Source organism: Micromys minutus (genome assembly GCF_963924665.1).
Source record: "Micromys minutus genome assembly, chromosome: 30".
Taxonomy (NCBI): Eukaryota; Metazoa; Chordata; class Mammalia; order Rodentia; family Muridae; genus Micromys; species Micromys minutus.
The window spans coordinates 13413011-13429624 of NC_137965.1; the positions used below are offsets into that span (position 1 = coordinate 13413011).

At 48.2% G+C, this 16614-nt stretch overlaps 1 protein-coding gene across 1 annotated transcript in view; it reads left to right on the forward strand.

The window, feature by feature from the left end:
- Positions 1–16614, forward strand: part of AKAP12 (A-kinase anchoring protein 12) — an 81716-nt gene that overhangs the window by 63954 nt on the left and 1148 nt on the right. Inside the window, 6 exon segments of the mRNA XM_080941799.1 lie at positions 10407–11006; positions 11009–11101; positions 11104–11381; positions 11384–11435; positions 11438–12261; positions 12263–15189. Coding sequence (XP_080797925.1) covers positions 10407–11006; positions 11009–11101; positions 11104–11381; positions 11384–11435; positions 11438–12261; positions 12263–15181 — 4766 coding nt within the window. The 3' untranslated portion in view covers positions 15182–15189.

The window sequence follows — 16614 nt, forward strand, 5'->3', positions numbered from 1 at the left end:
TGTAAAGAGCCCACTGCACAGAGCTGTGGACCTCCACACATTCGCGGTGGCTCTCGTCCATCCGTCCATCCGTAGCACGCATGCAAGGCAAATGGAAAGAAAAGGGGGCAAGATTAGATTTTGAGACATGAGGACATGTCTGAAAAGTGAACGGTGGCCCTTCTTCCCAGGAAGCTTCTCCGTGGATAGTTTTTCTTATTTGAAGGAAGATTTTATTATTTTTTTGAAGCTCAACGTTAAGGCTATGCAGTCTGTCATGGTGGGAACACCAGCTCCTTGCTCATAGGGGCTCTACAACTGAATTCTGTGTGTGTGTGTGAGACAGACAGACAGACTGACAGACATGGACAGGATCTCACCATGTAGCCCTGGCTGATCTGAAAATGAACTTCTTAACCCCCACCCCTATCTTGGGCTTTTATGTTCTTCTTCTTTTTTAAAAAATTTATTTATTTTTATTTATATGAGTACACTGTAGCTGTCCTCAGAGATACCAGAAGAGGGCATCAGATCTTATTACAGATAGTTGTGAGCCACCATGTGGTTGCTGGGAGTTGAACTCGGGACCTCTGGAAGAGCAGCCAGTGTTCTTAACCTCTGAGCCATCTCTCCAGCCCATTATGTTTTTTTAATTTTGTTTTAAAGCATTCAACAGCTTCTCAGGCTGGGTTCCAGGGCCCAGACAGTCAGTAGCTCAAGGCTAACCTCAGCTACATGAGAAGTTGGACACATGCGACCCTGCCAAAAACAAGCCTCTGTTTACTAAGCGTTGTCTGTGAACGCCTCCTGTCAGAGAGGTTCTGGCAGCCCCATAGCTGAATGGGAATGATGTCTGGTGTGGGGCTCTCTGTTGCCAGCGAGGACTTGGGGAATGCAAGTAATTTTAATGTTCCAATTAAAGGTGGGCCAGTGAAAGCTAAAATCAGAGGATGAGTGGAAAAGAATAGAATAAAAACACAGAACATGAGGTAACACCAGGCTCACAACCGGGGATGGGACCTGCAGCTTTTGTATGTTACAGAGAAAGGGTAAGAAAAAAAGCCAATGTAGGCTTTCCTTAATGCTCTGGAAAGGTTTACGTTGGAAATCAGTTTGTTTGTTTGTAACTTTGTTGAGTTTTGAAAGTGTACCAGACGGCCCTTGTGGGTTCTGGTCTTGCACCTTGTCCGGTCCACAGCAGCCGCTGGGCATCCCTGCTCTCCTCTGCTCAAATTCCATAATGATACTGCACATAAGCCCCCCCCCCCCCCCCCGCAGTGATAGGACCAACGAGCTGCTCGGGAAGGCACATAAAAAATGAGTCGTGAAACCTTTATGCCACAGTTTGGCAGACCACTAAACAGCTTATCAAAAACAAAACAAAAATGCCCATGAATATTAATAGTGATAATCTCCGCACATTGTCTGAACAGGAATCCTTGTTTCTGTAGGTTACCAACAGACGGCTTTTAGGATTCAGAAAAATGAGCTAAGTACTGGGTATAGTGCGTATGCCTGTAGTTTCAACACTTAGGAAGTGGAGGCAGGGGCTGGAGAGATGGCTCAGCTGTTAAGATCACTGGCTGCTCTTCCAGAGGTCCTGAGTTCTGTTCCCAGCAACCACATGGTGGATCACAACCATCTAATGGGCATCTGACGCCCTCTTCTGGTGTGTCTGAAGACAGTGACAGTGTGCTCATAGACATTAAATAAATAAGAGAAAGTGGAGGAGGGGTATTACAAATCCAAGACCAGCTTTAGCTATGTAGCTAGTTCATATCAACCTCAAGATATGTGAGGCCCTGCTTAAAAAACAAAAACAAAGCCAACACAAAACAATAAGCACATTTGTTTTTGAAAAACCAAACAAAGCCTTTCGAGTTTTTAAGGAGCATAACCAGCCAGCCAACTAATTGGTTGGCCATGGGTTTAGTCAAAATGTAAAGGAGCCAATCTGAAGGCTGGGGATCTGTCTCACTGGAAGAGGACAGCAGCAGGGGATAGAATGGGATAGCCTGGCTGTCTAGGACTCTCTCTGTGTAGCCCAGGATGTCCTGGAACTCAAGAGATCCCCCTGCCTCTGCCTAGTGCTGTGTTTAAAGGTTTGAGCTACCTCTGCCTGGCTTCTCTTTTGGGGGAAGGGAAAACTATACATTTCATCTTGCCCACCTGTCCTCAGAGGATGTGGGAGGTGGGGGGGAGGCTTGGGGGGAGGGGGGTTGTTGGAGAGGAATAGGGAGACTAGCACTCTCAAAGGTCCTACCTGCCTCTCCCTCCCAAATTCTGATATTAAAGGCAAGCACTGCCACACCTAGCAATTTAAAATTACATTCTGTGTGTGCGTGAACACACGTGAACACTGCTGTACTTTAATGGAAGTCAGGAGACAGCTTGGGTAAACTGGGTTTCTCCTTCCACCATGTGGGTTCCCAGAATAAAACTCAGGACAACTGGATTGGTGACAGGCACTTTTACTCACTGAGCTGTCTCACAGGCCCCAAGGAAAGACTTTGTTCTTGGGCAATTTCCTCCCTGGATGTGATTGATACTTTTGTGAAACCCCCACCCCACCCCCACACACCCCCTTTCTCATGTCCCCTCCCATCTGGTCTCTACTAGTCCCTCCTCTTATCGTTACCAGTGCCTTTTCCAGATCCAAGACTTGGTTTCTTGACCATTCGGCTTAACCAGGGCTACTTGTGTGAGCACCAGATTGAAAGTATTCACGGAAGTCTCGGGGGTGTGGGTGTCATCGTAGGCAGTAACTCCCCATATCTCCCTGACTGGATACATAGCAAACTGTTTAGCCTAACAGCAGTAAGAAATAGCCACACCCCACACCCCACACCCACTCCCAAGCCCTTCCTTCACCCACACCACCGCTTGGCCCAGCTTGCCTGGCTGTTCTTTTGCAAACAGAATGCAGGTATCCACAGCAGCCGTGCCTTGAGATTTCAGTGGCTGCATCTCGCAGGAAAGATGACATTTCGCAGCCGTGGTCTAGGATATTTTCAGTTGCTTTTTATTTTATGCTGTCCTTACATCCCCTTTGGTTCAATATTTAGGTAATGTAGCCAGAATGTGACAGGGGTGATGATGGGACCCTCTTAGAATACTGGGCAGAGTAACATTTGTCCTTTACAGGTTATTGAGCTCCCCCTATACACACCCCCCCCACTTCCTCGCTGTAGTTAGTTCTGGTTTCTCAATCAACAACACATTCCAATTTAGCACTGTAAATACTTCTTGTCCTAACCAGTTGTCCCCTGGTTTCAAAATGACGGCCAGGTGGTCTTTGAAGTCCCCACCAGTGGGTGGATAAGGTGTCTGTGTTCTTTTGTGTGGTTTCAATATAACTGTAAGCGTGAATAAACCCCACTTTTCACACCAAAACACTCATTGTCAGCTTTCCACATTCAGTAATCTTTCTGTCTAAATGGGAACAGTGACATGTCCCAACACTTACTCTTGTCTTGAGGCTCTTACATGTTTTATATAGTAGGACTTAATGGGATGGGGAGTAGGGGGTGTTCATGTTTTGTGAGTGCATAGAATCAAAAAGACAAACTTTATGCATCTCCCATTGCACAGCTGACTCAAGGCCCACCAAGCCAGCCTTCAGTTATCCTGAAGTACCACACACTTAAAATTATATATAATCATATATTAGCTTTATTATATTATAGTTTTATATAATATATATTTACACACCATATATATGTATGTATATGTGTATGTGTATATATATATACACATATATATGTATATACACACACACACACACACCCAAAGTGGTGCCTTTGTTATAAAGTCTGAAGAAGCCTCAGTGCACGGGAACAGTCAGAGGGTAGAGTGTGTAGGTTTTGTCCTGGTGGTGTACATTCTATGGATTTCAGCAAATGTCAAGGGTGTGTGTACTCGGGCTGGAGAGATGGCTCAGCGGTTAAGAGCACTGACTGCTCTTCCAGAGGTCCTGGGTTCCATTCCCAGCAACACATAGTGGCTCACAACCATCTGTAATGAGATCTGGTGCCCTCTTCTGGTGTGTCTGAAGACAGCTACAGTGTATGTACTCATACATAAAATAAATAATCTTTTTTAAAGGGGTGTGTATATTCAATATAATTACCAGACAGTATAGTATCCCTGCCCACACACCCATTACCTTGTCCTTCTTCCTTCTCCAATCCCCTGTCATCCCATGATCTCTTTACCTAACCACCTACTGAATTCCATATTGGCTACTAATTTTGATCAGTATAAAGCTGAAAGTGCCCAAGTACAAGTTGTGTGTGTGTGTGTGTGTGTGTGTGTGTGTGTGTGTGTGCGCGCGTGCTGTAGCTGTCAGCTCATCTTTGTGAAAGTCAAGAATCACAATTGCAGTCTCACAGGATAAAAAAAAAATATGCTTAGAATAAACATAAATAATCTGCCAAGTTCTCCCCCAAGTCGCTGTAGGGCCATTCTCCCTATGTGGCCATTTTTGAAGTTCCTGTGTTTTCTGAACCAGTTGGAAGCTCTTGTATATGGCTATAGGAAAGAACTTGTCCCTGGAACATACTAACACGGCAGTTGGTTTTTTATCAGCTTCAAGTGCTTACACCCAAGCCAAACCCACACAGAGCTGTGTCCCGAGAGCCTGCGGCCATTACTTTGAGGGTTAACTAGGTACTCAGATATAGGTGGTACACAGAGTGGGGACAGCCAGAAGCCCTCATCTATACTAGCTGTAGAGGGTGAAGCCCTCCCAAGTAATCCTTCCGGGCAAGGGGGAGGGGCTTGCCTTGGTTACTTGGCCAACAGTGCCGGCCTCTGTGACGTCTGTAGCCGTCCCCAAGGGTACCCCTCTCCAACTGGGAGGCCGGCGCCCGCCCCGCGGCCGGTTGGTGCCCCGCGATGGGGCAGCCGGGAGCGGCTGTCCCGGGCCACCAGCCACCATGCCCTGGTGGAGTAACTTATGCTGTGAGTAGCGCGCCACCTGGCGACGGTAGCGTGGCTGCAACTGGGACCTGTGATCGCTCTAGATAGGGGGGCGTGGTTCCGGGCGCCGTCTCTTTCAGTCTTGCGGAAAGTCTCAGCAGGCCTGGACCTAGGGCTTTGCTTTTCAACCCTGAGCTCTCTCTGAACTCTTAAGTCGACTCAGCCTTGAAGAGCAGGGCCAGGACTCCATGAAGGTCATGTGCGACTACGCGCATCCTCTCCCACTGAGGCAAGACAGGGCAGTTAGTTCAGTTAGGGGAACAGGATCCACAGGCGGGCAACAGATTCTGTCTGGGACAGCCCTCGCTCCAGTTGTTGGGGGGGGGGGCATAATAGATTTTAACACGGGGCAATACACTGGCTACCCCAAGAGTGGCTATCAGTTCTTACCAGAGGGCGCAGCCTCCAGTACCATAGCTTGGAAAAGGAACAGAGGTGGCCGGCGAAAGTGAGCCAGAAGAACAAGATCCAAGACTGGAAAGGTCACATATTCCTTCCCCACCTTGGGGAAAGCAACCATGGAGCATAAAGGGAGGTGGACCGGGGGGGGGGTCTCTGTGTGGGCTGACTCATCACAGTGTGTCTAGCACGTGGCCAAGTAATAGAATCCAGGCATCCACCGTGGGTTCAAGCACACGATGCAGGCTTCGCAAACGCGCGTGTGTGTGCCGCAGGGGTGCGCGAGGACATTTCTGTATCCTGTTGGAACCTGATTTAAACGGCCTTGGCCACCAGGCTTGGTAGTCGTGAAGGCTAAACTCAAGGCCTGGGCCATCAGATGTTTGATAGCTTGGCTATGCAGTAGAGGCCGAATTTTTGGAACTTCCCCGTAAGTTCCTTACAGACTGAGGTCCGGGGTTGAGTCAAGAAGAGGCCGATAAAAACCGCTAGCTTCTAACCCTATAGGCAAATGGGAAAAGATGCCGTGTTCACAGCTGGGGTTGCATCTGGAAGATGGTTCTTAAATAATAAGAATTTTACTTACAATTTAATACAGGATACTGTACATGAGTAAGCCAGTTATTCCTAAATACTTCCTAAGCTATTTATTTACTTAATTATTTATATGTGCGTTGGCGATACGGTGTCAGGGTCCCTGGAACCATAGTTGCAGACTGTTGTGAGCTGCCCTGTGGGTACTGAGCCTGGGTCCTCTGCAAGAGCAGCCGGTGCTCTTTAACAACTGAGCCATCTCTCCAGCATCCCCTGCCCCACACATTTCTCAAAAAGTGTACTTAAAGTCGTTACCTGAATGTTGCTTAACCATCCTTATCTGTCAAGAACCTGTTTTATCCTGCTACTTGGCCCGTACCTATCTGTTTTGTGTCTTTTAGCTCAACTCTAAGCATCCCAATGTAGAATTTAAAGGGAGAAAGGATTGGGCTGAGAGATGGATCAATGGTTAAAAACAGTTGTTCTTGAGGAAGGCCTGTGTTTGGTTCCCCATACCCACCTGGTGGCTCACAAACATCTGTCCTCCTGACCTCTGAGAGTGATGCACACATATTCATAACACGCAGGGAGAACATACACATACTTTTTTTTTTCAAATTTATTTTCCTCCAGGTGGTGATGGCTCACACCAGTACTCAGGAGGCAGAGACAGGCAGATCTCTGAGTTCAAGACCAGCTTGGTCTCAAATGATATAAAAAGGTTTATTTTTATCTTTAAAAGAGATATATTTTGGGGGGCTGGAGGGAGGTCTCAGCAGCATTGGTTGCTCTTCCAGGGGACTTGGGCTTGATTCCCAGCACCCACATGGCAGCTCACAACTGTCTGTATAACTCCAATTACAGAGGATCCAACACCCAGTCACGAACATACATGCAGGCAAAACATCAATGCACATAAAAATAAATAAGTTTTAAAATATATTTATTTTATAAGGAAAATAAATCTTTCTCTTTTTAAAATTATTATGGGGACTAGAGGGACTGCTCAGTAGTTGGGCATTTGCTTGCTCAAGAAGACTTAATAGGCTTCCCAGTTCCAAGGGGTCTGACTCTCTTCTTTGGCCTTTGTGTTAATTACACACACGGGGCCTTCACTCACACCGACACACAAAAGATAGATAAAAATAAATCTTTAAAGATGAATTTTAAAGTATTTCCTATTGAAACCAGGGCTGTAGAGACAATGGTGTGGAACACTACTCTCCTGGTCAAGAAAATTCCTGCATTTGATAATCCCAGAGAAGGCAAGGGGGTGTTTTAGTCTTGTGGTAAGATGCTCATTTATATATTTTTGGTAGTAAGTGGTTTGTCAGTGACTGCTTTTGTTTCTCCCCTTGGCAGTACAAGTCCACAATAACTCAACTTCCAAGAAACAAATAAGAGGAGGTCAGATCTCTTTTGCATTATAGAGTATTTTTGAACATTAGCAGTTGCCTACCTCAGAGTTCACCTGTCCCCACTGTATAAACCAGCTTAGCGGGTATTTCTGTAACCTCGGTCAGAAGTTCAAGGTCATGTTAACTGTCTCCAGCCTGGAAAAGGAAAGACAGTGAATAGAAATGTAAGGAAAAAGTCAAAGTTTTTCTTTTTTTTTTTTTAACTTTTTTTTTCTTTTGCTTTGTTTGTTTGTTTTTTGGGGGGTGTTTCTTTGTTTCAAGACAGGATTTCTCTATGTAGCCCTTGATATCCTAGAACTGGCTCTGTAGACCAGGCTGGCCTTAAGCTCAGAAATCTGCCTGCCTCTGACTCTCAATATTTGTCAATAGAGAAATAATAATTGTGTGTATTTTCTGTAGTATCATGCTGTTTTCATCAAGGTATTTTTTTTTTCTCCCCCTTCCTTTTTCCTATGTTTTAAGTGGTAAACAGAAATGTATTTAGTGCATGATTCTGGAGGCTAGGAAGTCAAAAATTGTGGCACCACGTACAGATTATGGATTCAGTCAAACTGAATAACATAGCTATTGTTTGACCATTTTATTTTATTGTAGTGACACTACTAAAAATTTATTTTAGTAGTTTTGAAATGTGCATGTGGGCTGGAGAGATGGCTCAGCGGTTAAAAGCACCGACTGCTCTTCCAGAGGTCCTGAGTTCAATTCCCAGCAACCACAGGATGGCTCACAACCATCTGTAATGGGATCAGATACCCTCTTCTGCTTACACTTCCATTTCTCTGTTCATCATCATCAAAGGGAATCAGGACAGAAACTGAAACAGGGCAGGAATCTAGGTAGAAGGTCTAGGTAGAAGGTCTAGGTAGAAGGTCTAGGTAGAAGGTCTAGGTAGAAGGTCTAGGTAGAAGGTCTAGGTAGAAGGTCTTGTAGGGACGCTGCTGGCTTTCCCCTCATGGCTTGCTCAGCCTGTTTTCCTACAGAACCCAGGACCACCAGCTGAAGGATGACACCACCCACAGTGGCCTTACCCATCAGTCATTAATTAAGGAAATGTCTAGTCAGGCTTGGAGCCTTTAATCCCAGCACTTGAGAGGCAGAGGCATTCGGATCTCTGTGAGTTTGTAGATAGCCTGGTCTACCAAGTGAGTCCGGGACAGCAGGACTATTACACAGAGAAACCCTGTCAAAGGGGGAAAAATGTCCTACAGCTGAATCTTAAGGAGGCATTTTCTCATTTCAGGTTCTCTTCTCTCAGATGAATAGAGATTGTGCCATGTTGCCCTAAAATTAGTCGGCACAGTGCTATACCTCCAAAATTATTATTATTTTTAGTTTTTATGTGAGTGATTTGCCTGCATACACACACACACACACACACACACACACACACACACACACACATGTGTATATGTATCTTATACCATGTCAGGAGCCTGAGGCTATCAGATGTCTCCTGGAGCTAGGGTTATAGATGGTTGTGAGCCCACAGTGTATCTACTAGGAACTGAACCCCTGAGGCATCTTTCTAGCCACATTACTTCTGACAAGAGACATAAGCATGATGGCATTTGCTTGCAATCCCAGCACCTGGGAGGTAAAGGCTGGAAGATCATTCTTGGCTACATAGTAAATTTGAGGCTAGCCTGTGCTACATGAGGTCTGTCTGTGGACTAATTAACTAACCAACCAGCCAACTAAAAAGCATGACTTGGTGGATCACACCAGAAGTTTTATCTGCATATTAACTTTTTTTTTTCCTCTGTAAAAATTGTTTCTTGGGGCTGGAGAGATGGCCCAATAACCAAAAGAACACTGACTGCTCTTCCAGAGGTCCTGAGTTCAATTCCCAGCAACCACATGGTGGCTCAAAACCATCTGTAATGAGATCTGACGCCCTCTTCTGGTGTGTCTGAAGAGAGTGACAGTGTGCTCACAAAATAAATCTCTTAAAAGATTATATTTCTTGAGGCTGATGTTGAGTGCCAACACAAAGGCAGGAGGGCCTGAGTTTGACTCCCAACACCTACCCAACACCTGCCCCAGAAAAAGCCAGCCTGGGGAAGTGGGAACAAGAGGGACTCCTGGGACTTGCTAGCTATCTAGTGCAGCTAAATTGGTTGTCTCCGGTTTCTGTGAGAGACCATAAGTTGGCTCAGCAGGCAAAGGTGCTTTCTGCCAGGTATGAGGAAATGATTCCAAGTAGAGCAGGAGAGCCAGCCCCCAGTAGACTGTGTCTTCTGGTGTCCAAATGTGCTTTGTAGCAGAATGCACTGCCTTTCCCCCAACACAAAGTAAGAATATAAACAAATGAGCACACAGACACTACACTGCACAGAGACACACAGACACTACACTGCACAGAGACACACAGACACTACACTGCACAGAGACACACAGACACTACACTGCACAGAGACACACAGACACTACACTGCACAGAGACACACAGACACTACACTGCACACAGACACATTGTTTTGCTGGTTGTGTTTTATTTGGAGATACACCTCCCTGTGCAGTCCCCTGGCTGTCCTGGGACTCGGTCTCCCCTCCGAGCTGGCAGAGAGCTCCTAGGCATCTGTTGCTTCTGCCTCCTAAGTGCTGGAGTGAGTCATGTGACTTTACTCCCGCTTTTGTGTTTTAAATTGTGATTCTCAATCTTCATTTACTGGATTTTGTGTTTGAATTCCTACTCATGTATTCGTGAGGATTTTCTTTTAAAGATTTATTTTTCCTTGTATATGTTTTACTTGCATCTATACCATGTGTGTTCAGTGCCCCCAGAAGCCAGATGAGGATGTAAGATCCAGCCATCATGTAGGTGTTTGGAATTGAGTGTCTAGGTCCTCTACAAAAGCAGCACAAGCTATTGACCACTGAGCCACGTCTCTGGTCTGTATAACTGATTTCCTGATAACCAAGGAAAAGTAAAGAGCCAAGTGTGTAGCACCTTTGAACTTGAGGTTTCAGACGGTTCTTTGAAAGGATTGGCCATGGCCCAATAACCATACACAGTCCACCTTTCCTTACTATTGAGAGAGACACGGTACTGAACTCAATAATTTTCCCCTTCCTCTCCTTTCCCCTTGTTCATAGTTGGACAGAGAGAGTCAGAAGATGTGAAAGAAAAAGACCGAGCTAAAGAAATGGCGACCAACTCCACAGTTGTGGAGGATATCACCAAGGATGGGCAGGAGGAAACACCGGAAATGATCGAACAGATATCTGCTTCAGAAAGCAATGTGGAAGAAATTCCTCAGCCTGCCGAGTCCCAGGCTAATGATGTCGGCTTCAAGAAGGTATTTAAATTTGTTGGTTTTAAATTCACGGTGAAGAAGGATAAAAATGAAAAGTCAGATAGTGTCCAGCTACTCACTGTCAAAAAGGATGAAGGCGAAGGGGCAGAAGCCTCAGTTGGAGCTGGAGACCACCAGGAGCCCAGCGTGGAGACCGCCGGAGAGTCAGCATCCAAAGAAAGTGAGTTGAAGCAATCCACAGAGAAGCAAGAAGGCACCCTGAAACAGGCAGAGAGCAGCACAGAAATTCCCCTCCAAGCTGAATCTGGTCAAGCGTCTGAGGAAGAAGCTAAAAATGAAGGAGAAGAGAAACAAGAGAAAGAACCCACCAAGTCCCCAGAATCCCCGACCAGCCCAGTCAGCAGTGAGACAACATCTTCCTTCAAGAAATTCTTCACTCACGTTGGGCTGGCTGGCGCAAGAAGACCAGCTTCAAGAAACCCAAGGAGGAGGATCTGGAAACTTCCGAGAAGAGAAAGGGACAAGAGGCAGAAAAGTAGACGAGGAAGAAAAGGGAAAGACAGAGTCAGAGCCAGCCCCAGCCTTGGAGCAGCAAGAGCCCGCAGAAGGCACAGACCAGGCCAGGTTGTCAGCAGACTACGAGAAGGTGGAGATGCCTTTGGAAGATGAGGTCGGTGAGCTGGAAGCATTGTCAGAGGAGAAATGCGCTCCTTTGGCAACGGAAGTGTTTGATGAGAAGCCGGAAGCCCACCAAGAGGTTGTTGCCGAGGTCCACGTGAGCACCACAGGGAAGACGACAGAGGAGCAAGGAGGAGAAAAGAGGTTGAAGGGGATGCAGCGGTGGAAGGATCAGGAGAATCCTTGCCCCCGAGAAACTGGCTGAGGCCCAGGAGGTCCCCCAGGAAGCTGAGCCTGCTGAGGAGCTGGTGAAGAGCAAAGAAATATGTGTCTCTGGGGGTGACCAGACTCAGCTGACCGACCTAAGTCCTGAAGAGAAGGTGCTGCCCAAACACCCAGAAGGCGTTGTCAGTGAGGTGGAGATGCTCTCCTCTCAGGAGAGGATCAAGGTTCAGGGAAGCCCCTTGAAGAAACTCTTCAGTAGCTCCGGCTTAAAGAAGCTCTCTGGGAAGAAGCAGAAGGGGAAACGAGGAGGTGGGGGAGACGAAGAGCCCGGAGACTACCAACACAGTCAAACTGAGTCCCCAGAAAGCGCTGACGAGCAGAAGGGAGAGAGCTCTGCATCTTCCCCTGATGAGCCTGAGGAGATGACATGTCTGGAGAGAGGGCCGGAAGCACAGGAAGGGGAAACTGAGGAAGGAACTACTTCTGATGGAGAGAAGAAAAGGGAAGGGATCACCCCTTGGGCATCCTTCAAAAAGATGGTGACACCCAAGAAACGCGTCCGAAGACCTTCGGAGAGCGACAAGGAGGAAGAGCTGGACAAGGTCAAGAGTGCCACCTTATCCTCCACAGAGAGCACCATGTCGGAGGTGCAAGAGGAAGTCAAAGCCATTGGCGAGGAGCAAAAGCCAGAGGAACCAAAGCGCCGGGTGGATACTTCAGTGTCTTGGGAGGCGCTGATTTGTGTTGGATCGTCCAAGAAGAGAGCAAGGAAGGCATCTTCTTCAGATGATGAAGGAGGGCCAAGAACTCTGGGAGGGGATGGTCACAGAGCGGAGGAGACTAGCAAAGACAAAAGAAGCTGGAGCAGATGCTGTTCCTGCCAGCACCCAGGAACAAGACCAAGGGCAACAAGGCAGTTCCTCACCCGAGCCAGCTGGAAGCCCTTCTGAAGGGGAGGGTGTCTCCACCTGGGAATCATTTAAACGATTAGTCACCCCAAGAAAAAAATCCAAGTCGAAACTGGAAGAGAAAACCGAAGACCCAGCTGTAGAGCAGTTGGCTTCCGAGATCGAACCAAGTAAAGAGGAATCTTGGGTTTCCATTAAGAAATTTATTCCCGGACGGCGGAAGAAAAGGGCAGACGGGAAGCCAGAACAAGCCGCGGTTGAAGACTCGGGGCCAGCGGAAATCAACGAAGATGACCCTGACGTCCCAGCCGTCGTGCCTCTGTCTGAGTACGACGCAGTAGAAAGGGAGAAGATGGAAGCGCAGCGGGCTCAGGAGAATGTGGAGATGCCCCAGCTGCAGGGGGCTGTGTATGTGTCTGAGGAGCTTAGTAAGACTCTGGTTCACACTGTGAGTGTTGCAGTCGTTGATGGGACCAGGGCCGTCACTAGTGCTGAAGAGCGGTCTCCTTCGTGGATATCCGCCTCCGTGACAGAACCTCTTGAACACGCAGGAGGAAAAGCCACACCACCTGTTGAAGAGGTCACTGAAAAAGACATCATTGCAGAGGAAACTCCCGTGCCCACCCAGACCTTACCGGAGGGCAAAGATGCCCGTGACGACACAGTCACCAGTGAGGTGGACCTCACCTCCGAAGCCGTGACAGCCGCAGAAACCACAGAGGCGCTCCGTGCTGAGGAAGTTACCGAAGCATCAGGAGCAGAAGAGACCACAGACATGGTGTCTGCAGTTTCCCAGCTCACCGACTCCCCGGACACCACAGAGGAAGCCACCCCGGTTCAGGAGGTAGAGGGTGGCATGCTAGATACTGAAGAACAGGAGCGCCAGACACAGGCCATCCTCCAAGCTGTTGCAGACAAGGTGAAAGGGGAGTGCCAGGTGCCTGCAACCCAGACTGTGCAGAGAGCGGGCCCGAAAGCACTGGAGAAGGTGGAGGAGGTAGAGGAGGACTCGGAGGTGCTGGCTACGGAGAAAGAGAAGGATGCTGTGCTGAAAGGACCCATCCAAGAAGCTGAATCTGAACCTCTTGCGCAGGGCTCCAAGACTGAACAGGCGACCCCAGAGAGCCCCGGAGTTCCTGAAGTCGCAGCAGGTGTGGACTGTGTCAAGCCGCAGCAGCTGACGGACCAGGCCCCCGAGTCATCCGAAACCTTGACAGACAGTGAGACCAACGGAAGTACTCCCCTAGCAGATCCAGACACCCCAGATGGGACACAGCAGGACGGTAAAGCCGCTGTAGCTGTTAGGCCGTCGTCACAGGTCACAGAAGAAGAGGCGGCTCCTGCTCAGAAGGAGGGGCCTCCGGCATCACCTCGTTTTCCAGCCCAGGAAGAACCTGGGGCAAAACCAGAAAGAGATATTCTAGAACCTACACAGCAAGAGCTTGCCGCTGGGACAGTGGCCGTTCCGGCAAAGACTGAGGTGGCTCAGGAGGGTGAGGCTGGCTGGTTTGAAGAAGAAGAAGTCAAAGATGGACTATGTGTTAAAGAACAGGAGGTGTCTGTCCACCCTGTACCCAATGATCAAAATGATGTGACACCTGACAGTGAAGGGACGGGAGTGTCCGGATGTCAGGAAGACGAGAGTATTGAAGCGCAGAGTGTCAGCCCTGAGGAGAGAGAGATGGGAACCGACATCAAAACGGAGAAAAGGGAGACAAAGCCAGAGCAAGCGAGTGAAGAACAGGAGCAGGAAGCAGCCGCTCCCGAGCATGAAGGAGCCCACCGGAAGCCAGTCCTGACAGTTGACGAGCCCAGCTCTGAGAGAGGAAAGGCACTGGGCAGCCCTGAAGGAAGCCCTTCTCTCCCTGACCAAGATAAAACCAGTTGCATAGAGATTCAGATTCAAAGTTCAGATACGCTAGTCACTCAAACAGCTGAAGCTGTGACAAAGGTCCTAGAAACTGTCACAATTCCAGAGACAGATGAAAGTCTGGAGTGTGTAGGTGCATACTTATTACCAGCCGAGAAGTCCTCTGAATCGGGTGGCCACTGGTCTCCTCAGCATGGAGAGGACACTGTGCCCCTGGGGCCTGAGTCTCAGGCAGAGTCCATCCCAATAATAGTAACTCCCACTTCTGAAAGCACCCTACATCCTGACCTGCAAGGAGAAATAAGCGCATCCCAGAAACAGAGACCAGACGGAGACCACGAGCCAAGCGCTGGCCCTGATGCTGATGGCAAGAGGAGCGCGGCCAAAGAGAGAGCCCTCGAGGCTGAGCCTGAGGTCGTGGAGCTTGAAAGTAAGAGCAGTAAGATTGTCCAGAACGTCATCCAGACAGCCGTTGACCAGTTTGCACGTCCAGAAACAGCCCCTCAGACCCTCGCTTCCGATTCTCTGACACAGGCTGCCAGCCAGGGAGCTCAACAGATACCAGACAAAGATGAACGCTGCAGTCAAGTCTCCGCCCACAATGAGACACTCAGGGCCGCAGCCCAGGAAGGACTTGAGATTTCTGATAGTTCTGAAGGCGTGAGCAAGACCTCGGAAATGACCGACGCGCTTGCAGCTGGAAGCGCCATTGTCAGAGAAAATGTTGAGACGCTGCCTCCTCAATCCAAAGATCAAAAGGAGTGCATCACTGATGGCCCCCAGCACCAAAGCTTAGCCCAGGCAGAGGTGGATGCCTCTGGAAATCTAACCAAAGAGTCCCCAGACACCAACGGACCAAAGCTAACCGAAGAGGGAGATGCCCCGAAAGTAGAGGTCCAGGAAGAAGAAACGTCTACCAAGTCAGTCAAAGAGAACAAGGCGCAGACAGAAGAGGACCTACGGGAGCCAAAGGGAGACCTGGCAGAATCCTAAGACGTTAGGTAGGTAAACTTCCTTCTGGATGGTTGGTCCTCCTCCACCCCTGTTCCCTGCCCCTTGTATGCAATTACATGGCAGATCATTGATTTTATATAGAACAAACCTCTGGTTGGAAATAATTATTAACTAGAGTTGGATCTAGGATGGATATTTGAATTTTGTTTTTTGATTTGTTTTCTTTTTCTTCTCATCAGAATCCCAAGTCTTGCTGTTGTAATGAAAATGATGGCTTAATTTTGCCGCTGCTGCTGTTGTTGTTTTGAGACAGGGTCTCACTGTGCAGCCCTGGCTGTCCTGGAACTCACCATGTAGACCAGGCTAGCCTCCGCCTCTCTCCCTCCCCCGCTGGGATTAAAGGCGTGCATCATCACATCTATCCCAGCTCAGCAGAAACCTTTAACGTTTTAGAGCACCAACTGCTCTTCCAGAGGTCCTGAGTTCAAATCCCAGCAACCGCATGATGGCTCAGAACCATCTGTAATGAGACCCGATGTGGTGTGTCTGAAGACAGCTACAGCATACTTACGTAATGAATAAAAAAAAATGACGTGCTGCCCTTGCATACCCAACTGGGCAGCTCACAACCACCTGTAACTCCAGCTCTAGGTGCTCCAACATCCTCATGGCTTCCCAATCCCTCTTATCATGGATGCTCACATACAGACACGTAACAAAAGTCTTTTTTTTTTCCTTCAAAACTAGCTTATGGCTCTTGGGGGAGAGGGCATGGACCCCATGATCCCAGCAGTATCAGTAAGCATTTTTTAACTTTGCACCTGAATCTGGCATGGGGTGGTGTTGCTGACTTACCCTTGCAGCAACGTAGTACAATATAGAACATGCTGTCTTTTGTTGTTCTAGCCCAGGCTAGCCTTGAGCTTGCTATGTTTAGCCCAGGCTCATCCTGAGCTTGCTTGAGCTAGCTAAGGAGGATGAGAATGATCGATCTCTCAAGTGCTGGGATTACAGGTGTATGTATCCTGTCACGCCTGCCTTTCCCATTTGTTTTTTAGAGGCAGGGTCGCACCGTGTAGCTCAGGCTGGAATTGAACACCTGATAACACTCCTACCTTCAGCCTCCCCTGTTGGTAGATTACAGTCATGAGCCACCACGTCTGGTTCCACTAAGATGTATTTCTCTTCTGTGTGTGGTGCTGAGGTTGGAATCCGGGGCATATTCTAGGCTACCACTATGACTTATCCGCCTATGGAGACCCCCCATCCAACCCTACCCCCCAGTCCTCACTGCATGGTCACGTGTGCACTCGTGTGTTAAGTTTGGAGGAGCCACTGCACCATCTTTTTAGCCCTTAAGAAAATAAAAGGTTTTATTATAGTGTTTGTCCACGCATGATATGTATTGGGGTGGGGTATCAAAGAACAACTCTTTGGGGGGGGTCAAACTGAGGTCTCCAGGCTTGTGCAGT